The sequence below is a fragment of the Histomonas meleagridis genome (genome assembly GCF_020186115.1).
Source record: "Histomonas meleagridis strain 2922-C6/04-10x chromosome Unknown scaffold_85, whole genome shotgun sequence".
In the NCBI taxonomy this organism is placed as follows: domain Eukaryota; phylum Parabasalia; order Tritrichomonadida; family Dientamoebidae; genus Histomonas; species Histomonas meleagridis.
In genome coordinates, this window is record NW_027150932.1 from 12,670 (window position 1) to 37,637 (window position 24,968).

At 28.3% G+C, this 24,968-nt stretch overlaps 6 protein-coding genes across 6 annotated transcripts; 3 read left to right on the forward strand and 3 right to left on the reverse strand.

The window, feature by feature from the left end:
* Nucleotides 1–1,043: 1,043 nt before the first annotated feature.
* On the reverse strand, nucleotides 1,044–1,487 carry GO595_011056 (uncharacterized protein; the record flags this gene model as incomplete). Its single annotated transcript, XM_067913804.1, has 1 exon — nucleotides 1,044–1,487. The coding sequence occupies one exon, from the start codon at nucleotides 1,485–1,487 to the stop codon at nucleotides 1,044–1,046; it is 444 nt and encodes a 147-aa protein (XP_067768720.1).
* A 2,627-nt stretch (nucleotides 1,488–4,114) lies between these two features.
* On the forward strand, nucleotides 4,115–4,789 carry GO595_011057 (uncharacterized protein; the record flags this gene model as incomplete). The annotated part of the gene is made up of 1 exon (XM_067913805.1): nucleotides 4,115–4,789. One exon carries the CDS (start codon nucleotides 4,115–4,117, stop codon nucleotides 4,787–4,789), a length of 675 nt encoding a protein of 224 aa, XP_067768721.1.
* Nucleotides 4,790–10,641: 5,852 nt separating this feature from the next.
* On the forward strand, nucleotides 10,642–10,917 carry GO595_011058 (uncharacterized protein; the record flags this gene model as incomplete). The annotated part of the gene is made up of 1 exon (XM_067913806.1): nucleotides 10,642–10,917. One exon carries the CDS (start codon nucleotides 10,642–10,644, stop codon nucleotides 10,915–10,917), a length of 276 nt encoding a protein of 91 aa, XP_067768722.1.
* Nucleotides 10,918–11,273: 356 nt separating this feature from the next.
* Nucleotides 11,274–12,152, reverse strand: GO595_011059 (saposin A; the record flags this gene model as incomplete). Its single annotated transcript, XM_067913807.1, has 1 exon — nucleotides 11,274–12,152. One exon carries the CDS (start codon nucleotides 12,150–12,152, stop codon nucleotides 11,274–11,276), a length of 879 nt encoding a protein of 292 aa, XP_067768723.1.
* Nucleotides 12,153–12,536: 384 nt separating this feature from the next.
* Nucleotides 12,537–12,932, forward strand: GO595_011060 (ADP-ribosylation factor; the record flags this gene model as incomplete). The annotated part of the gene is made up of 1 exon (XM_067913808.1): nucleotides 12,537–12,932. The coding sequence occupies one exon, from the start codon at nucleotides 12,537–12,539 to the stop codon at nucleotides 12,930–12,932; it is 396 nt and encodes a 131-aa protein (XP_067768724.1).
* A 315-nt stretch (nucleotides 12,933–13,247) lies between these two features.
* Nucleotides 13,248–15,941, reverse strand: GO595_011061 (uncharacterized protein; the record flags this gene model as incomplete). The annotated part of the gene is made up of 1 exon (XM_067913809.1): nucleotides 13,248–15,941. The coding sequence occupies one exon, from the start codon at nucleotides 15,939–15,941 to the stop codon at nucleotides 13,248–13,250; it is 2,694 nt and encodes an 897-aa protein (XP_067768725.1).
* Between the last annotated feature and the right edge of the window lie 9,027 nt (nucleotides 15,942–24,968).

Genomic DNA, 24,968 nt, shown 5'->3' on the forward strand with positions numbered 1-24,968 from the left:
TTCTTTCTTTTAAATTCCTTTTTGAACCGAAGGATCATGAACGTTTGTTTTTTTCCAATGTTTTTGATTTTCATTAACACTATAACAGCAATAAATGGATTACTTAATTATACAATTGACTTTCATGGAATGAAATTTAAAGGCCCATCTTATTTTGCAATATTATCACCTACATTTCATCAAAATTTTATTTCGTTATCAAGACTTTATTTTACGCATTCTATTCACGCATCCTTTCTTTTTTCAAGCAATTCTAGAGTTAAAATTTCAAATTCACAATTTAAGAATTATTTAGATTCAGTTATCAAAACTAATTCCATCAATATTAATTCTGAAAATCAAGTATACAGGGATCGTACCGAATATCAAGGAAGTATTGTTGGGTTATGTAGTTTTAATAATGATCTTTTTACTGATATCACTTCTAGTCAAACCGGTTCTGTTTATTTAAATGGGATAAATAGTGTTACATTTACCTCTTGTAGGTTTATTAGATGTACTGCGACACAAGGTTCAGCATTATGGATCACACAATGTAATCTTTATTTATCAAATTGCTATACAGAAGAATGTACATCTTCAGAAGAAGCTGGAGGTACCATCACATTATATTATTCTTATTATGAAATTAAAAATTTATGTGTCAATCGCTCAATAGATACGTCAGCAAGTGGGTCTTCAATACTTAACATTCGAGATTCCAAAGGCGAAATAACATATTCAACAATTGTTGATCCAACGTTCACTTCTGGCACAGTCCATTACTATATTTGTCTTTATTCATTATCAGGACGAACTTCAATTAATAATTGTTGCTTTTCATCAGCTACTCCAACAACTGATGTTGGAAACATATTTTATCTTGTGTTTGGGCAAACAAAAGGAAATGAGCTCATTGTAGACAAGCTTACATTTCCTGAAAACTTTGAGAACACTTTCTTATTCCAAACATTTTATGATATGGATGCTGATCTTCCATATTATTATGTAGCATTCAATGAAACGCAAAATAAACAATGTCATTTGGACGGATTTTTATTCAGCTATGGAGTTTTGCAAACGCCAACATCTATACCGACTGATACCCCTATAACAACTGAAGAAACTATTGAGAAAACAACTTCAACTATTGATGAATCAACAGTAATAACTTCGAGTTCCGAAGTAACATCAGAAACAACTTCAAGCTCAGAAATAATTTCAAGCTCTGAAGCATCAACAGAAACAACTTCAAGTTCTGAGATATTATCTGAAATTACATCGAGTTCAGAAGTAACAACAGAAACTACTTCAAGTCCTGTAATATCACAAACTGAAATATCTTCGCAAATCGAAGCAACAACAGAAGTAATTTCACAAAGTGAATTAACATCAATAACAATATCTGAAGAAACATCAGAGTTAACAGAGTTGTCCGAAACGGAAATTAATATATCATATTCAGATAACTCAACGCAGATAACTTCAAGTGGAACGAGTGTTTTCATGGGAACAATTCTTCCGATAATTATAGTTATTATAGTTATTATTTTGATTGTGATTGTTATTATTATAATTTGCGTTTGCCGTAAGAAAAAGATTGAAAAAACTGATGTTTATTATATTAATGAAAGTGATACATCATCAGTCGACATGGAACTTATACCTCTTTTGGGTAGGCATAAATCGAATAATGAAGGAATGATATCTCCTCAACAAATTGATGAATAATTAATTCTGTTGTATATAACTCCAAATAAATAAATGTTATGTGTTGAATACATTTTATATTAATGATTTTATACAACTTCGATGCTATAAATACTCCTTTTGTATTATTATCTACTTATTTCCCATTATTTTTCTCTTGATGAGTATTTTGGTAATAATAAATAAAATCAAAAATAATATTAAAAAATATTAATCAAAAATTACTTGACGCGAAATTCGACCTGATAATGTAGTGAAATATTTTCTTTGTTGTGTTTCAATTTGATTTGGTATTTGAATGTTTCCTCCTTCTAATTTCTTTCTTGCACTTATTTCGGGTGAAAAAATTTCTAATCCAAGTTTTGTAAATGCATATGAATCTTTTTTAGATTTAATAAGATTCTTATTTAAAAGTTTCCCTAAAAAATATTTCGTTCGTTTGGTAATAATATGTTGAGATCCTGTTTCTTTATAATCATGAAGATATTTGTTGATCTTATGATAACTAACATATTCATTTTCTTTCGTTTTTTGTGAAAAAATTGCTTCTGCTATTAATTTTTCATAATCGCCTATTTTATATGTGATTCTTTTCTTTTTTATTTCATTGTTCCTTCCTTTCTTTTTATTTAAATTTTCTTTTTCCTTTCGTTTTTGATTTTGTTTTGATTTGATTGTCGCTATTCTTGTTGATTCTCTAATTGTTTGTTGTTCTGAACCTCTTGTTTGCATAATAATGATTGAATTGAATAATTTTTATTGATTTAATTTTATGGAGATGAAACATTATGAAAACTCATTATTTTTATTTTATTTGAAGATGTGTATTATGAAATCATTTTAAACAAAACCTCTCTTCATCTTTTTTCTTTATTAAAAATTTATTTAAATTATGTAACATAATGTTAATCATTCATTCATCAAAACAAAAAATAATAAAAATAAAAATAAAAAAAAAATTATAACATTTTATTAATTAATAATTATTCTATTGAATTACAAAACATAATTTAATGATCATTAAAACTTTGATTCGAATATTTCGTAAATAAAAAAGGAGAAATGAAATCTGAAAGAATTGGATCTGATTTCACAGCATGTAAAACTTGTTCAACTGTAAGAACTGTGGGCGCATCTGTCGGGTTTTCGAGAATTTTAAGTTCATATGTGCTTTTTAAGATACGTTTTAAAAACAATTTTAGTGCTGAAAGAATAATTCCAACTGATTTGGAATCAAACGATTTAACTTTTTCATTCGTAATAATACTCATTCGTTGTGATAACTGATTAATCGATTGAATGTGATGAAAATCTGATGCAGAAAATGTATTAAACATTTTGATTTTCGTGTTTTCTGTCGAAGAATTATTAGTACTTGGTGCTTCATGTTTAATTTGATGTTTTCGTTGTTTCCGTGGAATGTTGATGCCTGGTGGTGGGATTCGTGAAAAATGGGCATTAAAAAGAATCGAACGAAGTAATTCATTATGTAAAAACTTGGCAGTATCATTATGTAATATTTCTTTGATTTCTGAATCATACGTCGATTTTGCACACATACCATGTAAAAAACGTGATAAAAGACTCCAATAACGTTCATCAACAAACTCTTCCAACTTATGACGAATACTAATGGTATCTTTCCGATTAGAATAGATATCACCCTTTTTCTCGAAATTCTTGAAGATTCATTTGGTTTGCTGGATTTTGTTGTTGGATTTCTTTCTTTATTTTGGCAACAAATTTCTGTGTTGACTTAAATTTGTATACGTGAACGTTTAAAATGAAAAACGAAGAAAAAAAAATGAAATGAATTTAATTTGAGAAATATACATTTATTAAAGTCCTTCTAATGTTGAAAATACTTTAACACGTTCTTGAAATGAATGTTCTTCAAGTGTTTTGGATATATTTTGAAGTTCTTTAAAATATTCTTCACGTGAAAAATTTTCAAATGTATGAACAAGAATAGGTTGATTCCCTTCATAAAATTCATAATCAATAGTTTTAAGTGTTAATTTCATATCATGTTTTTGAAGAAAGTCATAAACAAACTCGTAAGCTTGAAGCCATGATTCTTCTTCTGATTCTTTAGGTTTTGATTGTAATGTACAAAATTTATGTTCTTTAGAACCAATAACTTCTTTCGTCATTTTGTGATAAAGTTTTGCTTGAAAATAATTACTCGTTCCTTTTTGTTTCATTTCTTCATTAACTTTCTCTTGAATTTCTTCTTTTGGAATTTTACGTGGAAATTTTTTACTTTTAGGAAGTTTTAATGTCATAACAAATAAAATTTAAAGAAAAAAAAAATTAAAAAAATAAATAAAAAAGAAGAGAAATACGTTAATGAAAAATATGAGAAATAAACCTAACAAAAGTTGTCAAAAAAGGAAAGAAAAGAAAAAAGGAACAGAAGAACTAAATGGGAGCTTTTTACAACGGATTTGTTTTTACACTTGTTGCTATTCTTATCTTTATTCTCTTTATGTTATTCTATTATTTTGATAAACTTGAAAAACAAAATCAACTACTTGTTGATCTTTCGAAAGCTAAAGTTGAAAGTACTACATGGATTAATACACTTTTGTCACGAATTCTTACACATTTCCGAACAGATTTAGCAGTTAAATATATTAATGAAGAAGTTAGCAAATCGTTAGGACCAGACTTCAACTTTTCACTTCGAACAATTGGTGAAGATGTCAAAATATCACCAGTTTCAACACTTGAAGAAGAAGGTAAACCACCAATTCTTTTTATTACAGTTAGTTGGGAAGATGGTGTTTCTTTTGATATTGAGAAACTTTCAAATCTTCAAGGCAAACCAATAGACAAACCAGAAGAACGGATTAAAGTTGAGATTGATGTTCGTAAAGTCGAAGTTACGACTAAACTTCATTGGCGTGATGAGAACACCATTCTTCTTAACTTCTTCTATCCAAGCAAAACAGACTTTGATGTCACCGTCAATCTTTTTGTATTAACATTCCGGCCATCAACAAAGGAATTCAGGAAGAAGAAAAAATCCAAATTAATAAATCAGAGTAAATCATTCATGAATTTTCTCTTTATCATTTTTAAATTATGTTTTTATTAAATGTTATTTCGTTCCTTATGAACATATTGTTATTTGTGTTGAAATGACATGTTTCAAGCATAAAACGATGGTAATTGTTTGTAATACATTTGAAAAGTCATAAAATTTGTTTCAAATTTGAAAGTCGTAAATAAGTGTATAATCATTGAATTGTTGTTGTTTACGTATGTGCAAAATTCTATGAGGAATTCAATTTTTTGATTATTTTTAACGGTTACAAACGAATGAAGTTATTTATGCCAGCAATCCCAATGAGCACCACTTTGGGCTTTCTTCTCCTAACATCAATATTTCCTTTCATTATCAAATGTTCTGATACACTTGATATCGTAAATAAGGAAACTGTTTCAAAAACTGATTATTCTTCAATCAAAGAAACAATCAGATATGTCAATATAGGAGAAGGTGTTAACACAATTGGATCTAGCGCATTTAGTGGTTGGTCTATTTTGACTAAAGTTACAATTGGTGATTCACTGACTGAAATAAGCTCTTATGCTTTTTCTTCATGCTCAATGTTAGAAACTGTCATATTTTCGAGTGGCAAAAGTTTACAAACCATTGGTAATCGTGCCTTTAATTTGTGCCCACTTTTAACTGGAATTTCCCTTCCTCAATCTGTTACAATACTTGGAATCAGTGTTTTCTCTGAATGCACTTCTCTGTCAACTGCCGTTTTAGGTCCAAATGTTGAAAGTATTGGGGAAAAACTTTTTTATCAATGTACTTCTTTAGAATCTGCAACAATTGAATGTAAATCAAAATCAATTGGAGTTAGTGCATTTGAACAATGCACTTCATTAATTAGTATAACTCTTCCCAACACGGTCACATCAATCGGAGAGTATTCATTTCAACGATGTGATTCCCTTCAATCGGTTGAAATTCCGAATTTAGTTACATCAATTGAATCGTCAGCATTTAGATACTGTTCTAAGTTAACAACTGTCCTCTTTAGCATCGAAAGTTCATTAAACTTTATTAAGACACAAGCATTCTATCAATGCACAAGTTTGGTCTCTATTTCAATTCCTGACAAAATTATATCGATTGGAAATTCCGCATTTCGTTATTGCGAATCATTAAAAACATTAAATTTAGGAAGAGACTTAACATTAATGGAACAATATGCATTTGCACAATGTACAAGTTTACAAAGCGTTACAATTCCCGATTTACTTATTACGATCCCACAAAATTCATTTCGTGAATGTACAGTATTAAGCAAAGTTATCATTGGGTTAAAAGTTAAGACAATTGAATCATATTCATTTTTTGGATGTAAAAATTTGAAGACAGTTGTCACTAATGAAAATATTGCGACAATTTCTTCATATTCATTTTCTGGTTGCTCACAATTATCAGAAATTACATTTCCAAATACACTTAAGACGATTGAACAAAACGCGTTTTATGAATGTAATATAAACGAAATAATTATATCAAATAATATTGTTATAGGTAACAAAGCATTTTATTCTAATAAAGGATTAACGAAATTAACAATAAATTCGGAAATTACATCATTTGGAACAGAAGTATTTCGTTATTGCGATAGTTTAACATCAATAACATTAACGAAATTAATAACTATTCCTTCATATACATTTTCTTCATGCATTTCATTAGAAACTATAAGATTTCCAAATACGATTAAATCAATTGGAGATAATTCGTTTTCATATTGTTCAAAATTAACAAAAATTAATTTCAACGAAATAATTGAAACAATTGAATCAAGTTCATTTAGAAATTGTGAAAGTCTTTTAGAAGTAATAATACCGAATTCAGTTAAAACATTAGGAAGTTATTCATTTTATCAATGTTCTTCTATGATTACATTTAATACAGGTGATGGCATTACAGAATTAAATTCATATTTACTTACAAATTGTAATTCATTAAAATATGTGACAATAGGTAAAGGTATAACTACAATTGGAAATAATTTATTTAAATCATATTCTTCTTTAGTTAGTGTCGAAATTAAAGGAGAAGTTACATCAATTTCATTATCTTTGTTTGATTCTTGTATTAACTTAGAGAAGGTAACATTACCAAATTCTATAACAAATATTAAAACTTCCGGATTCTCTAATTGTCAATCATTGAAATCAATTTCACTTAGCGATAATTTAATTACAATTTCTTCATATGCATTTTACAAATGTACACAATTATCAGAAATTACATTTCCAAATTCACTTTTAACTATTGAACAATATGCTTTTAGTTATTGTGATAATATCAATATGATTATTTTACCAAATAATTTAGCAACTTTAGATTATAAAGCATTTTATCAATGTACATATTTAACTGCGTTAACAATTAAATCAAATATAACAACTTTTGGCACAGATGTATTTGGAGGTTGTAAAAAATTAACAACAATTACAATATTAAAAGCAGAAACGATACCACAAAATGCATTTTCTTATTGCGAATCATTAACAAATATTAATTTATCAAGTTATGTTAAAACAATTGAAGATTATTCATTTTCATATTGTAATAAATTAACTAAACTTAACTTTACGGAAGGACTTAAAAGTATTGGACAATATGCATTTAGGAATTGTGAAAGTCTTTCAGAAGTAATATTTCCAAATTCACTCACAACAATTGGGGATAATGTGTTTTATCAATGTACTTCTTTAACTACATTTAATTCAGGTGATGGTGTTACTGAAATAAAAGCAAATGTATTTTCAGGATGTTCAACATCATTAAAATATTTGACATTAGGTAAAGGTATCACTTCTATTAAATCCTCCACATTTAAATCATTTAATTCCTTAATTAGTGTCGAAATTAAAGGCAATGTTATAACAATTGAATCATTTTTATTTGATTTATGTAAGAATTTAAAGAATATTATATTGCCAAATTCAGTTAGTTCCATTGGTCAATATGCATTTTCTGATTGTGATTCATTAGAAACAATGAAGTTTGGCAACAATTTAACAATAATTGATTCATCTGCATTTTCTGGTTGTGATTTATTAAAATCTGTTTCATTTGGTGATAGTTTAACTACAATTTCTTCATCTGCATTTTATAGATGTACACAATTATCAGAAATTACATTTCCTAATTCACTTTTAACTATTGGGCAGAATGCATTTTATGAATGTAATAGCATAAAAATAATAATTTTACCAAGTAATTTAGCAACTTTAAGTTCGAAAGCATTTTATCAATGTGCAAATTTAACTGCGTTAACAATTAAATCAAATATAACAACTTTTGGCACAGATGTATTTGGAGGTTGTAAAAAATTAACAACAATTACAATATTAAAAGCAGAAACGATACCACAAAATGCATTTTCTTATTGCGAATCATTAACAAATATTAATTTATCAAGTTATGTTAAAACAATTGAAGATTATTCATTTTCATATTGTAATAAATTAACTAAACTTAACTTTACAGAAGGACTTGAAAGTATTGGAAGATACGCATTTCAACATTGTGAAATTCTTTCAGAAGTAATATTACCAAATTCACTCACAACAATTGGAGACAATGTGTTTTATCAATGTCTTGCAATAGACACAATTGTGTTTGGTGATGGTGTTACGAAATTAAGTACAAGTATATTTCCAAGCAGTACGAAATCATTAAAATATTTAACGTTAGGCAAAGGCATAACTACAATTGGATCTTCAGCACTTAAATCATTTGAATCATTAATTCGTGTTGAAATCAAAGGTAATGTTACCGAAATTGGTTCGTCAGCTTTTCAATATTGTTCTAATTTAAAGGATATTACATTACCAAATTCAGTTAAGTACATTAATTCTCTTGCATTTGCTGATTGTGTATCGTTAGAAGCAATGCATTTTGGAAATAATATAATTACAATTGGTGAATCATCATTTTCTTATTGCACTAAATTATCGCGCATTAGCTTTTCTGAAGGACTTAAAACAATTGAACAATATGCATTTAGTCGATGCATACTCACTGAAGTAATATTTCCAAACTCACTCACAACAATTGGGGAAAATGTGTTTTATCAATGTCTTGCAATAGACACAATTGTGTTTGGTGATGGTGTTACGAAATTAAGTACAAGTATATTTCCAAGCAGTACGAAATCATTAAAATATTTAACGTTAGGCAAAGGCATAACTACAATTGGATCTTCAGCACTTAAATCATTTGAATCATTAATTCGTGTTGAAATCAAAGGTAATGTTACCGAAATTGGTTCATTAGCTTTTCAATATTGTTCTAATTTAAAGGACATTACATTACCAAATTCAGTTAGTTCCATTGGTTCATTTGCATTTTCTGAATGTGAATCATTAACAACAATGAAATTTGGTAATAATTTGAAATTAATTGATTCATATGCATTTTCTAATTGCATTAAATTATCGCACATTATCTTTTCCGAAGGACTTGAAACAATTGGACAATATGCATTTAGTGGCTGTATAATTACTGAATTAGTTTTACCAAATTCACTTAAGACAATTAATAATTATGCGTTTTATAAATGTAAATATATAACATCTTTAACAATTGGTGATAATATTAAACAATTTAACACTTATTCATTATCAGGATGTGAAAAAATCACAAAATTAATAATTGGAAAAAGTTTACAATATTTAACTAATACGCAAATTAATTCATTTACTTATTTGAATAATTTAATAATCAAAAATTTGGATGAAATTAGTACAAAACAATTTTATGAATGCAAATATATTAAATATGTAACATTACCTGATTCTGTTACCACTATTAATTCTTATGCATTTGCTTATTGTAGTAGTTTAGAATCTATAAAATTCGGTAATAACATATTAACTATAGGTAAATATGCATTTTATAACGCGAATTTAATCGAAATTGAAATTCCTGAACCATCAAATAATTATAGTGTTATTACAATTAATAATTATTCATTTGCTTATAATTATAATTTAATATCATTTAAATTTTCAAATTCTTTATATAATTTGGGTGATAATATATTTAGAAGATGTAATAAATTAAAATCAATCGCATTACCTAATTCACTTACAACAATACCATTAAATACATTTTATGAATGTTATAACTTAAATAATGTAATATTTGGTAATAACATCGAAACAATTGGTGATTATGCATTTTATAAATCGTTAATTTTTAATATTATAATACCAAATTCTGTTAAAACACTTGGTAATGCAGTGTTTAGTGAATGTACATCATTAACTAATGTAACATTTGGAAGTAACATCGAAACAATTGGTGATTATGCATTCTATAAATCGTCAATCACTAATGTTATAATACCAAATTCTGTTAAAGCACTTGGTAATGCAGTGTTTTCTGGATGTTCGTCATTAATTAATATAACAATTGGAAGTGGAACATATTCATTACCGCCACATGCATTTAGTAATTGTTCAAGTTTAGTCGAAATTTATATACCATCGAACATATTAACAATTGGAAATTATTCGTTCTCAAAGTGTTCATCACTTGTCACAGTTAACATAAGTGAAAATGTTTATTCCATTTATGATAATTCGTTTGGTAATTGTGATTCATTAAATTGCATATATTACTTTGGATTAAATGAGCCGCATTACATTGGAACTAATGCATTTCTAAATGTAAAAACAAATCAAGTTATAGTTAATGAGTCATATAATGGCGATCACTTCGGTACATTAAAAGTTATAAAAGGATTTGAAGAATGTGATGAAACAACAGCAGAAGATTCTTCGAGTCAATCTTCTTCTTCGGCTACAATAACCATTGTAATTGTCATTGTAATTGTTATAGTTGTTGTAGTCTTTGTAGTAGTTATATATATCCGTAGAAAGAGAATGAAATTGCAAATGCAGAAGAATATCCCATTACAAGATTCGTTGTTCGATAGCAATAATAATAACAATGCAAACGGAGGAACTGCGCAGCAAAATGTTAATGATGTGAAACTGTTCCCTCAGAACCAACAAATTGATGTACCCGAAAGTAAAACAATTCCTCAGCAGCCAAATCAACTGTTCGAAGAAAATCCGTACCAATTGTACCACCAAAACTATGAAGCGGATGTTAACCCGTACGCTTCACTCGAACAGAATTATGGAAATAACCCCGCGTATTACCTGTAGTTAGTAAATCGGAAATTTTTTGTTTTGTTTTTCATGTATTAACTGTCGCATTCACTAAGAAATTTATTCGCGAATCAGTTTTGGATATAATTTCCCAACTTCATTATGAAGTTTCATCAAAAAATCCCAAAAGTGATAATTAAAAACTTTCATTAGCGCTGAGTTATTATGTTTTTTTTTTTTTTTTTTTTTTTTTGTTTTTTGTTTTTATTTGTTCATTCCAATTTTCTTTCTTTAATTTAATTTCTTATCAAATTTTGCTCGTTTATTTCATATGAAATAAATTATATCTATGTATATATACTATAATTGATATTAAATATTTGATTTTATAAAAAATATTTTTTGATTTTTATTCAAAGATAAGCCCCAAAGCTTCTACAAATATCACCTGAATCTTGTCCTTGATCAAACAAGTTGTAAATGTAATTGATATATTCAAATATACGATAACAATACTGTTTAGCGGGACACATTTCGCAAATATCCTCCGCTTCAAGCATTAATTCATTTTCATATGCTGATCGTATGATTCCCACAATACTTATGCACATATCGCTTCCTCCATGATTACTCACCGGTTCATTTGCGTTACATAACTTTAATGTGTCACAGATTTGTTTGGATGATTTTGTAAATCCTGATTGTGCGAATAATCGTAAAATTCCGCCAAGAGAAGTAAAGACAATTGTTTTGCAAAGAGTTGCATGGAGTTGTGGCGTTAATTTATTGCAGTATGCAATGACATAAGGTTTGATAGATTCACATGTGCGATGATTGCGTGAGAATTGGGTAACAAACCCAACTGTTTTGGCACAGATAGAACATGTGTCGGCATTGCTGAGGCTCATTGGAAGTTCGAAGTCACTGACAAAATCGTTGTCGTCCATGTCAAGATAAAGTTCAAGATATGAATCATCGTCATCGCTGTTACTTACGCAAAGTTTCAGTTTGTCGCAAACATTGGAAATTGAAACTTTCTGCTGAATGAGTTCGGTGATTTTGGTGAGATATTTGGTTATAATATTGTTGCAAAAGTCACGCCCAATCTTAAGGAACTTAGAACAGAGTTTTTGCGCTTCTTCTTGAACTTGAATTGGTTTGATTTTCGTTTTAATAATGTTGGAAATAACTGTAACAAGATGTTTGCAAATGGAACATGCAATGCCATTCTTAAGTCCTTCTGGAATTTCAAGGTATCCTTCCAAGACTGGTCTTATAGAATGATCGATCATAAAAGATTTCAATGCGGATTTTTCTCGCAACACACGTGAATTTATGATGTATCCTCTTTATTATATGAAATGCAAATGTTTATTTATCACTGTTCTTTTCTCAGGTTCATCTACAAGTTTCTCACCCAAATTAAACTTGTTGTCAATGACTTTGGTTCAATATTTTGACTAAATTATTGAAATGGAAAAGTGACAAATATCTACTCAAAGAGTGAAATGGAAATCTTTGCCAATCTATTCAGCAAATGTTTTGCTAAACCAAAAATTAAGATCATTATGTACGGACTTTGTGATTCAGGGAAAACAGCAATCTTAAATAGAATTAAATTAAATGAATTTACTTGGAATACCATACCTACAGTTGGGGTAAATACCGAAAATATCATGTATAAAGGATTTGAATTAGTAATTTTGGACATTGGAGATACTGGTGAAAGACTTCGTCCTCTTTGGAGACATTATTACAAAGGTACCCAAGGGTTTATCTATGTTGTTAATTCTGTGGAAACATGTAGAATTGACGAAGCACGAGAAGTGCTTAACGAACACTTTTTAGAAAAGATCGAAATGCCAAATCCCATTTTGCATATATATCCAAACAAGCAAGATCTTCCAAATTCACACCCACCAAGCGAAATTGGAGAATTACTTCAGCTTAATGCTATTCAAGGTCTTATATGGAAAGTTCAAGGGGCAAGCGCAAAAACTGGAGATGGAGTTTTCGAAGGATTGGACTGGCTCATTGAACAAGTTAAAATACGTGGTATATATGATATTTAAACTTTTGTCTGTTTTTACATAGCACAGAGTGAATTTGAGATATTGTTAATAAATATATGTTTCGATTATTTTTTTCTTTAATTCATAACCATTATAATGCATTGTAAACATTATTTATCTTGAGAATTAATGTAAAATTTTTTTAGTTCCCAAAGTACTTATTATAATAATATATGAAATTAAGCTAACGAAAGTGAATTTACAACTTCTTATTACATTTGAAGTGAATTTAAATATTTCAGTAAGTTCATTTTCATTGATTTGATATTATTTTCTAATAGAAAAATATGTGAAAACATAACATTATTTATTACATCAAATCCTAACTTCTTCCATTTTTATACCTAATTCATTTAGTAACTCTCCGAAACATTTTTCTATTTCGTCACACAACAAATTCAACTCCGTCAGCTGCATCGGCAACAATTTCTTATTTTGCTCATTAATTTCATTCAACAAATTATTCCTCATCAAATACTTCATCACAAAATACGCGTCACAGATCAAATTTTTGTTTTTCAAGATTTGCAAAATTGGTTGGAATTCATTTGCCGCCACCAAAAACGGCAAACATTTCAACTCATTATTCTCCTCAATGTATTTACATGCGAATTTAAACGCAAATTTTCTCAAATCATTTACATCCAAACAACTTCTCATAAATCTAATAGCTAATTCATCTTGTCCATAATCTATCAACGATGCCACAGCAATCTTATCGAGTTTCCCAATACGAAACAATATCGAACCTTCTTCGAACTTCCCGGCCTCAAACAATGAGATTCCAGACGTCTTCAAGTGAGCTTGAACTTTTTCATTGAAACCGTTTTGGATTTGAATCATAACGGCCGCCAAAAGTGACGACTCAAAATAACTTTTATCGTTCACAGAATTATTTTCGAGTAATAACTCAGAAGCTTCATCAAATTTATCGATGAAAATCAATGAGTTTAACTTAGAGACTAATGATATTGATGAATTATTCGGGATTAATTGTAATAACTTACAATTTATAGTTTCATATAATCCCTTTTTACCAACACTAAAACGTGCTTGAAGTCGAACATTATTATCATTGGTTAAACTTTGCCATAAGTCACGTGTCTTAGGGCTCAAATATAATGAGTTTTGATTTCTGATGAAATTATTGATCATTTGCTTTTCGGAAGGAACCGGTGAATATTGTGTTACGTTCCAAACAGAATTCCAATTCGAATCAATAAGTCGAATTGATTGGTCATTAAACATTGTCATCAAGTAATTATTGTCGATGAGTTTATACTTATATATGCTATATGGACAGATGTTAATGTTGCCATTGCTTACGTTTACCTTAAATAAGGTGCTTTCTTTACATAACCCAAATAAGAATGTCGAATCATTTGAAAATGTTAACGACCGTAAATTCGAAAAATTTGTGGAGTATCGGAACGTCTTTTGTGTTGCCGTATTATAAAATAATAACAAGCCATTAGTAAAGCCTGTTACAAATATATCATTATTCCGACTAAAACTTAATGGTTCGATGTTCAAACCACGTGGTTTTAATCCTTTGGTGGAAATTTCAACTCCATTTTTGATGGAATACTTGTAGAAATGAAGTTCTTGATTCTTTAATAATACGCAAAATGATCCTGTCGACGAATTACTGACTTCTTCATCAATAGAAACATCTTTTACCTCGATGTCGAATAGTAATGGTCGTTCTTTGCCTTCGATGAAGATACCTAAAGCTTGTAAATCTCGTTGAACTATTAATGCGCCACGTCTTGATCCGAAACATCGTAATATTTTTGTAGCTTTAGTCAAATATGTTTCAACTTTGCAATGTGGAATGTCGATAACACCAAGTTTTCCTTGTGATTCCCAAAAGATTCGAGAATTTGGTGTATCAAAACTAATAAATGTTATTTCATTTTCACTAACTTTGAATCGTTTGCTTTCTTCATTGTTGTAAATACTTCCTGATATGATATAGCCTTCATTTGTTCCGGAAGCATAACGTGCTCCATCACAGTCAAACGCTGTCACTTTTGACGGGAAGGAAATGTCAAATGAAATGAGGCGGTTTGGTGTTAAATCGTAAAGTGAAATTCCCAATGTGGAATGGAATAAAATGATGTGATTGTCATTAAATGGTGAACATGTAGCTGATACTATATGTCCTTGTTGACAATAAGGTTGTGAATCTTGTATTAAATCAAATGTTACATCATTAGTTGTCTTAAAAATCGATATTCCGCCGTTTCTTAAAAATGTAATAAATCGAGTGTGATCAGATGGAAGTTGAAGTAAAAACTCAAAACTAGAGGATGTAAGACGTTGAGGAACAATGGTAATGAGAGATCGTGTAGCTATGTGGAAATATAGAATTTCGCCTGATAAAAGAATAAATATATATCCTGGAAGATGAAGAGACCACTGTAAATCTATAATGTCTTCATTGGTTGTGAGTTTGATTGCTTCATAAAGTGGTTCTGGACTTTGTTCATTATTGGAATAATTATAAATGGAAAAAATTGGAGTTCTCCCACTAAAAAGAATATTGTTTCCAAAATGAGGTCCAATGGAAAATGAAGTAAACTGATTTGAAAGAATAATTTTCCATAAGACACTGTTGTTTTTGAAAGAAACACCAATAAATTTGGAGTGTGAAAAAAGAGCTAAAAGTACATCATCTTTCCAGTCAACAACAAGAACTGATTCATGGCTTTTGGACCGTGCAGAAATTGTAATATTTTTAGTATGAATATCTACAAAATAAATTTGACCTTTCGCATCACCAACAGCAAGAATCGGCTTTTCTTGGTGAAATTTAAGACATGTTATTGTTGAAGAAGGAATCATAATAGGACAAGATTGTTTAAGTTTATTATTTTCCAAATAAGATAAATTAATTGATGCACCAGTTGCATAAGCAATGAAACCACAATTACTATAATCAATTGCCCGTGAATTTGTTTTCGTGTATTCAGGTGTTAAATGCGGGAGAAACGAAACAGAATCCATTTACAGAAACGATAGGGAAAAACCGCTACAACGATGTTTTTCTCTTTATAAAGAAGCTTTATAAAAAAGCTCAAAGAGTTTGTAAAACCGAAATTTACAAAGTGAAAAATATAATCTTAAACTTTACTTCATGAAATAAATTAAAATAAAATCAACCCAATATTTATTTTCGTTCTTTAATATCAAAGAATTTACTATAAATATCCTTAAATGTACTTTGTAATTACTTTGTTCATAATTTTCTTCTTGTTGTTCTTCAATTAAATGTTTCTTATGTTTAATTTTGATAAGAAAAATGATAATCAAATATATAACAATAATAGCGGTGATTGTTGAGCAAACAGCAATGATAAATTAGATAATGGAAATGTTAGTAAATTCATTGGTATATTATAAATCGAGATTGTTTATGTGATTGAATATAAATATGTTTAAGTACTTGTTAATGATGATATAATTAAAAACGATTTCTTAAATGTATTTCATTGTGAAAATTTAATCCAATTAGAAAATGTATTTGAAGATTTAAGTGTAAATTTTATTAATGATTGACATTCATTCGTTAATTCTTCCAAAATATGTTTTGATCCAAATATTGTGTTTAAATATGTAGAACAACAAAAATATTCGTTAAAACATTAACAAAAGAATTAATTTTAAATAATAGGTGAAATTGTCATAATAAATGAATAATTAGAAATATACCTAATGTTTTCATGAATTTCTCATAATTTTAGTTGATGACATGTCGAAAATGAATATTGTGAAATATATATATATATATCAATAGATACATTTCGAATTGAATTCATTGAATGAGTACGAAATATTTCATTTAACGGATTAATTTTTAAAATCAAAAATTCTTTAATACTATAGACAATACATTACTCAACAAAAACAAAATAATTTTGAGAGTTACAATATAAACACAAAGATAAAGCTCAACAGATGAAAAACGGTAAGGAAGTGATGTGTTGTAATCTCCTGGGTCAAATTTGACTTATTCTTTTACCACTAAAACTCATTATAATCAAAATACAACTAACACATGTTTGAAATTAATCCAATATTTGGTCACACACATGTAATTACATTGCAAGTTATCAACTTCAATGACAATATTTTAACGGTCGTTCACATAAAAAATGACATCTCACCGATCAATGTTTACTCAAAAAGTGTTATAGGAAAAATTCGGAATGGTTTGGTGGGTTAGCATAATTGCTGCTATAAGGAGATGCCATATCACCATATCTGGAACCACTAATTGAATTGTAATCATTTTGACAACCGTTTGCATAAGGATTTGAATTCGTATTCTCTATATAAGGTCTTTCTTCGTATACATCCAAATACGGGTTATCCACATTTGTTGGTTGTTTCACTTTAGGCGGAGCTAATTCAGCATCTTTATCATAAGGAGTCTTCGCGTAAAATTGTTGTTCTTCCTTATCCTTTAATTCTTGTAACTTCTTCTTTTCTTCATATTTCTTATTTTTATTATTATTTTGTGGTTCTTCATCTTCTATCAAAGTGTTTCTTAAATTTTTACGAAGTTCTATAAAATTACGTCTTCGAATAACAAATATCACAACGACAACTATAGCAGCTATTACTATAACAGAAACTATTGGCACAACAATTAGAATAATTGTATTAGTATCAATGAATTTAGTGGATGCATCACATTCAGCGAAACCTTTTTTAAGTTTTAATGTACCGAATTGATCGCTAATATATGACTCACTAACTATAGCTTGCTTAGCTTTTACATTTAGAAATGCATTAGTTCCGATGTAATGTGGTTCTTTAGATCCATAGTAATATATACAATTTAATGAATTACAATAAGCAAATGAATTATCATTAATGGAATTAACATTTTCACTTATGTTAACTGTTACAAGTGAAGAACAATTATAAAATGAATAATTTCCAATAGTAAATATATTGGTTGGTATATTAATACTAACTATACTTGAACAATTACTAAATGCACATGTTGGTAAAGAACTTAAACCTGTTCCAAATGTTACATTAGTTAATGATGTACATTCACCAAACACTGCATTACCAAGTGTTTTAACAGAATTTGGTATTATAATATTAGTAATTGACGATTTATAAAATGCATAATCACCAATTGTTTCGATGTTATTACCAAATATTACATTATTTAAGTTATAACATTCATAAAATGTATTTAATGGTATTGTTGTAAGTGAATTAGGTAATGCGATTGATGTTAAATTAGTACATCTTCTAAAGACATTATTACATAATTTAATTGACGCTGAATTAGAAAATGAAATCGATTCTAAACGTGGACAATAAGCAAATGAGAAATTATCAAGTGTAATTAAACCATTGCTTAAAGAATTTGAAATTATAACTTTTATCAAATTGCATTGATAAAATGCATAAGTTCCAATGTATTCGATGTTGTTACCAAATTCAATTGATTCTAATGATTCACATAAACAAAATGCAAATGAATTAATCTTCGAAATAGAATCAGATAATATTACCGATTTTAATGCATTACATTCTCTAAATTGTCGAGATCCAATTTCACTTATGTTTTGTACAGATAAATATTGTAAATTAACAAAATTACTAAGAATCGAATTAGTTAAATAAGGTAAACTTTTTCCAATTATTAATTTTGTGATTTTTTCACATTCATTAAATGTATATACATCTAATTGTGTTACTTGATCACCAATGATAATTGTATCAAGGGAATTACATTGATAAAATGCATAATAACTTACATTTCGTAATGAATTTGGAAAGATTAATTCTTTAATAGCACAATAACTAAATGCATAATCTTCAATTGTTTGAAGTCCTTCAGAGAAATAAATATTATTTAATTTCGTACATTTAGAAAACGCATATTCTTTAATAATTGTAATTGAACTTGGAATACTAATCGATTGTAATGAAGTACATGAATAAAATGTATACATCGGAATATTTCGTAATGTTGATAATGAAATTGTTATTAAATTTTCACAATTACTAAAAACTTCTGTTCCGAAATCAGTAATTTCAGTATTTATTTCTAATTTCGTTAAACCTTTACATGAATAAAATGTTCTATTTCCTATAGAATTCAAATTTGTTATCGTTAATTCATTTATATTGTTACAACCAGAAAATGCTTCTTCTTCAATTGTAGTAAGTGAAGTTGGAAATGTAATATTATTTAATTTTGTACAATTAATAAATGCATACGAACAAATTGTTTCTAAATTATTATTAAATGAAATTGTTGGTAATGAAGTACATGAAGCAAATATATATGATGGAATAGATGTTATTTCAGATATTGAAACTGATGTTAAATTTTCGCAACAACGAAATACTTCAATACCAAATGAAGATATATTTGAACTTATAGTTAACTTATTTAAACCTTTACATGAATAAAATGATTTATCTCCAAGAGTAGTTACAGTGTTAGGTATACTTAATTCAGTTATTCTATTACATCCATAAAATGCTCCTTCTTCAATAGTTTCGAGATAAGGAAACATTATTATTTTGAATGAAACACAATCACAAAATGCATATGAACCAATAGAAGTTATTAAGGTTGACGTAAATGATTCTAATGAAGTACATCCAATAAATGCATGTGATCCAATAGAAGTAATAGAGTTTTGGGATGTAATACTCTTTAAATTAGTACAATTAGCAAAAGAATATTTACCTATTTCGGTAACTTGTCCATAAAGAATAACAGTTTCTAAAGAAGTAAATGAAGAAAATAATTCATCCGCAATTGAAGTAATGCCTTGACCAAATGTAACATATTTTAATGATATACATCCCGTTAATATAAATCGAGAAAATGTTTTCATTCCATCACCTAAAACAAAATTAGTCAAAGAAATACATAAATAAAAAGCATTATTACCTATATAAGTTACTGAATTAGGAATTGATACTTCTACAAGACTTTCACAATATCGAAATGCATTTTCTTCAATTGTTTTAAGTTGTGAAGGGAAAGTAAATACATTTAATTTCCTACAATTAGCAAAAGCATATTTAGAAAATGTATTGATACCATATCCTAATGAAATTGTTTCTAATGATGAACAATCATTAAATGTATATTGATCAATGTATTTCAATGTAGATCCAATTGTAATTGATTTTAATGCTGAACATCCATCAAATGCATTTGATCCTAATGTAGTAAGAGAATTTAATGCTGAAATTGATTCCAATTTTTCACAATTTTTAAATGCAGAAGAACTAATTATTGTAACATCTCCTAAAAGTTCAATTGTAACTAAAGATTTTAATGATTCGAATTCACTTGATCCAATTGATGTTATACCTTTACCTAATGTAATATATTTAACTGAATTACAACCAGAAATTACATTTAATGAAAATGATGTTATTTTATCTCCTAAAACAAATTTCGTTAAACTTGTACATTGAAAGAATGCATTAATTCCTAATGATTGAAGTGAATTTGGAAGTATAACTTCTTTAAGACTTGTACAATAACTAAATGAATATGAAGAAATTGAACTAATTCCTTCTTCAAAACTAATTTCACTTAATTTGGTACATTGTTCGAATGCATATTGTTCAATCGTTAATACTGTACTTGGAATACTTATACTCATAAGTGAATTACAATAACTAAATGTTGTTTTCGGAATTAATATTAATTTGGTCATGTTAATTGTTACCAAACTTTGGCAATATTGAAATACACGATTTCCAAAACTATTAATATTTGATTGTATTGTTAAACTCTTTAATCCAGAACAAGAATAAAATGCTTCTTGTCCTAATGTTGCAAGTCGACTTGGAAGAACTACTTCAGTTAAACTTCTACATGAATAAAATGCATTTTCATTAATTGTTGTAAGTGTTTCTGGTAATGTAATACTTACTAATGAAGTACATTGAGAAAAAGCATTCGAATCAATCGTTTCAACATTTAAAAGTGTAACAGACTTCAATGAACATTCTTCAAATGCATTCGGTGGAATTAATGTAACTAAACTTGGGATTTGAACAGTTTGTAACGATTTGCACTGTGCAAATGAATATTCTCCTAACGATGAAACTGTATTTGGAATAGTAATACTGGCTAATAAAGAACATTTTTCAAATGCACTAACTCCAATTGATGCTGCTTTGCAATCAATTGTCGCTGATTCTAAAGAAGTGCATAGATAAAAAAGTTTATCGCCAATATTTTGAACATTTGAACCTAAAACTGCAGTTTTCAGAGAAGTGCATCCAGAGAAAACTTCCGTGCCAAGTGTTGTAAGAGCATTAGGTAAGGAAATACTAGCGAGTTTTATACATGAAGAAAAAACAGAATTTCCGATATTCCTCAAAGATTTGCCTTCAGAGAATAAAACATTTTCTAAGAAAAAACATGAAGAAAAGGCGGTATCTTTGATTTCTGTAACGGAATCACCAATTGTGACGCTAGTTAAAGAAGGCCATCCAAAAAATGCATTTGTTCCGATTGTATAGACCCCAGTTGAAATAATAAGGGATTGCGTTGAATCTTTTTTTGTAAGATAATCGCTTTGGGAAATGGTTGATTTGTCTGTGATAACAAGCGTGTCATCGCTCTTGATTTCACAAGGAAATATTGATGTAACGAAAAGGAAGCCAAGAAGCATTTGGGAAGTTGGATTTGATTTATTGTTAACTTTACCCAAGTGTAGTTCATTGAATGTTTTTTGGTTTTCAATGATTTACTGACAAATGACAGCAAGAATAAACATCGATAAATCGATTGAAAAAAACATTTTTCTGAAAATTCATTCAATTATTGGCTTAAACCCCCGTCAAATAAACAATTTACACAACGCATTCGGAAAAGTGGCATGCATATAGTTGCCAAGCTAAAAGGTTTTCATAGATATGTGTATTAATGATTTCTAAGCATTTTGTGGAAACAATATCGAAATTATTAAAAGAAATTGTAATCCAAGATTTAAAATGAAATAAAATATATTCACAGGCCTTCAAAAATCGAATCCTTTGCAGCAAAGACTTTGCCTTGCCTTTTAAATGTCAGGAGGCAACCGAATGGATTATATCATTTTCAAAAATAATTTAGATCTTGATTTTTTTTTCTCAACAATAGGAAATTTTGTGAAATGAAGACTGAATAAATCATTTCGTTATTTTATTTTTTCAAAAATGACATCTTTATTTAGAACATTTAAAGTCATAATTATATAAAAACTTTGTAAAATTTAATTTATTCACTTTCAAGCAATGAAACATTTTTCAGTTGATAATTTCCCTTTTTTGCTTTGGATAAGTTGAAGAATTTCTTCGTTTCTGTATTTCTTTAAAATGACTACTACTTTCTGATTCACAGTGATTTCATCTTTGCTCAATAATAATTTCATTATTTCGGTATTGTTCTCCAAAGCAGCATGTGTAAGTGCAGTTCTTTTAAATATTATTTTAAGACATCAAATTATCACAACATAATGAAAGCAAAACGAAAGAACATCTTTATGATTTATATTAATTCCAATATCTATAAGGTACTTAACGACATCAATATTTCCTTTTCTAGTTGAAGAGCTGCAATAATAAGTGGTGTTTGAAATGGTATAAAACAACGGAAAACATCAAAAACAAATATATTGTTTACCATTTATAGAGATATCCTTTCTTTGAAGAAGTAATTTAACTGTATCTGTTAAACCTCTTCCAGCAGCAATCTCAAGTGGTGTTTTACCAATTAAGTTATAAAGAAACCAAATCACAAAAATAAACCTTAAACACTTCAAAAAAATATCTTTTGCATTAGTATCAATTGATAAATCCTCATCTTTATCAAGAATAAATTTAACAAGTTCAGTATTACTTGACTTACATGCATATAACAGAATATCCTTTGGTATTTCTCTAGAAATTCCCAAAAAATAAGAAAAGAGCTCAAGATTTCCACAAGAAGCAGCTGCACACATAAGACTTTTATTATCCTTAATAATATAACCATTATTAAACAAATACGAAAGAATCTCATAGTTATCATGTTCGATACATAATCGAATCATTAAACTTAAGTCTATACTAATTTTCCTTTTTTCAAAAAGATCTATAAAAATATCATATCGGTGGAATTTAATTGCAACTTGAATCGGATCAGTGAAATATTTTTTAGAATTTTCAGCTTCGATGCAGTGCTTATAAATCCTTTGATCTCCACCTACAATTGCATAACTTCCAGTATAAAGATTAAGGATTCCACCAATTGACATTAGATATTTATAGCATTTAATTGATCCAAAATATGCACAACAATCAACTAAAGTAGTAGTAGATTTATCAAGAAATGCACATCTTTCATAAAGTGACAGTTTAAGAAGCTGGCGAGGATTATAATTTGATTGCGTTATACGTTTTTTAAGTTCTTCTACATCATCTTTTCGAATAATATTTACTTCTTCAATTGGATAAACACCGTTTTTAACGTATTCCTTATGAAGGAATAAGTCATTTTTTACTAAATCATTCAAATTTGTTGCAAATTCAAATTTGTTGTAAAAATAAGAATTAATGGGATTAAAAAGAAGATTATAATTCCTATTGCGGTGAACAAAATATAAATGATCAATTGAAAGATTTTCAACTATATTTGGTTGAATCATTTTCATTTCAACCATTTTATCAAGAAGATAATTTGCTTCGTTTGGGGAAGGCTCGAAATAAACCATGTCTGCGAGATATTCTGCAAATATGTTTACAATATTTAAGGAATTTTGTTGACTGGAAATTGATTGAAGGAATTCCAATATAAGAGTTGTTGGTCTCGACTGATTTGATACATAAAACGAAAGTATCATGCGTGAGACTAAAAAATCATATGAAAATAGAAAATTGGGATTGGCTAATTTTAGTATTGCTTCTGTTGTTTCTTGAATGCTTTCTTTTGTTAAACTAAAAATAATTTTTTCTATTGCTCCTAGACGTTGAACAACATCGCTAAAGTCAGGAATTTCCATTTTTTCTAAACAAAACAAGAGGGGGTTAAAATCGCGCCAGACGATCAAGCATCATTCATTTAGCATGAAAGATAACGTAATCCCTAATTAGTGGGACGTAATCCTTTAATAAAGAGTCCATATCTTATGACTAACTTTTTTTTATAAAATTCATCATAAATTGATAAAATCTTAATTAATAATCTAATTTACGATTTATTTTCAATCATTTGAATGGAAACATAATAATATTTCTAATATGAAAAATCCTAATGTCTCAACTTTTTGGTACATCCAACATTACATAAAAAACTATAATATATCTAATCTCTTTGGGATGCAGCATAAATTATGTTAAAACGTATAGAGTAACATAATGTGATCGATTGAATAAATACAATGACCACAAATATCAAAAAATTAATTACTTTAGATTACAAAGAAATCGTTAACATTCCAACACAAATAACAATATGTTCATAAGGAACGAAATAACATTTAATAAAAACATAATTTAAAAATGATAAAGAGAAAATTCATGAATGATTTACTCTGATTTATTAATTTGGATTTTTTCTTCTTCCTGAATTCCTTTGTTGATGGCCGGAATGTTAATAGGAATTTCAAGTGTAGTAAGCGCAAATGCAATCATGTTCTTAACAAACGGGCCAAATATTGGGATTTCAGTCGGACACATCTTCCAAAGACCAAAAAGATTGACGGTGACATCAAAGTCTGTTTTGCTTGGATAGAAGAAGTTAAGAAGAATGGTGTTCTCATCACGCCAATGAAGTTTAGTCGTAACTTCGACTTTACGAACATCAATCTCAACTTTAATCCGTTCTTCTGGCTTGTCTATTGGTTTGCCTTGAAGATTTGAAAGTTTCTCAATATCAAAAGAAACACCATCTTCCCAACTAACTGTAATAAAAAGAATTGGTGGTTTACCTTCTTCTTCAAGTGTTGAAACTGGTGATATTTTGACATCTTCACCAATTGTTCGAAGTGAAAAAGTTGAAGTCTG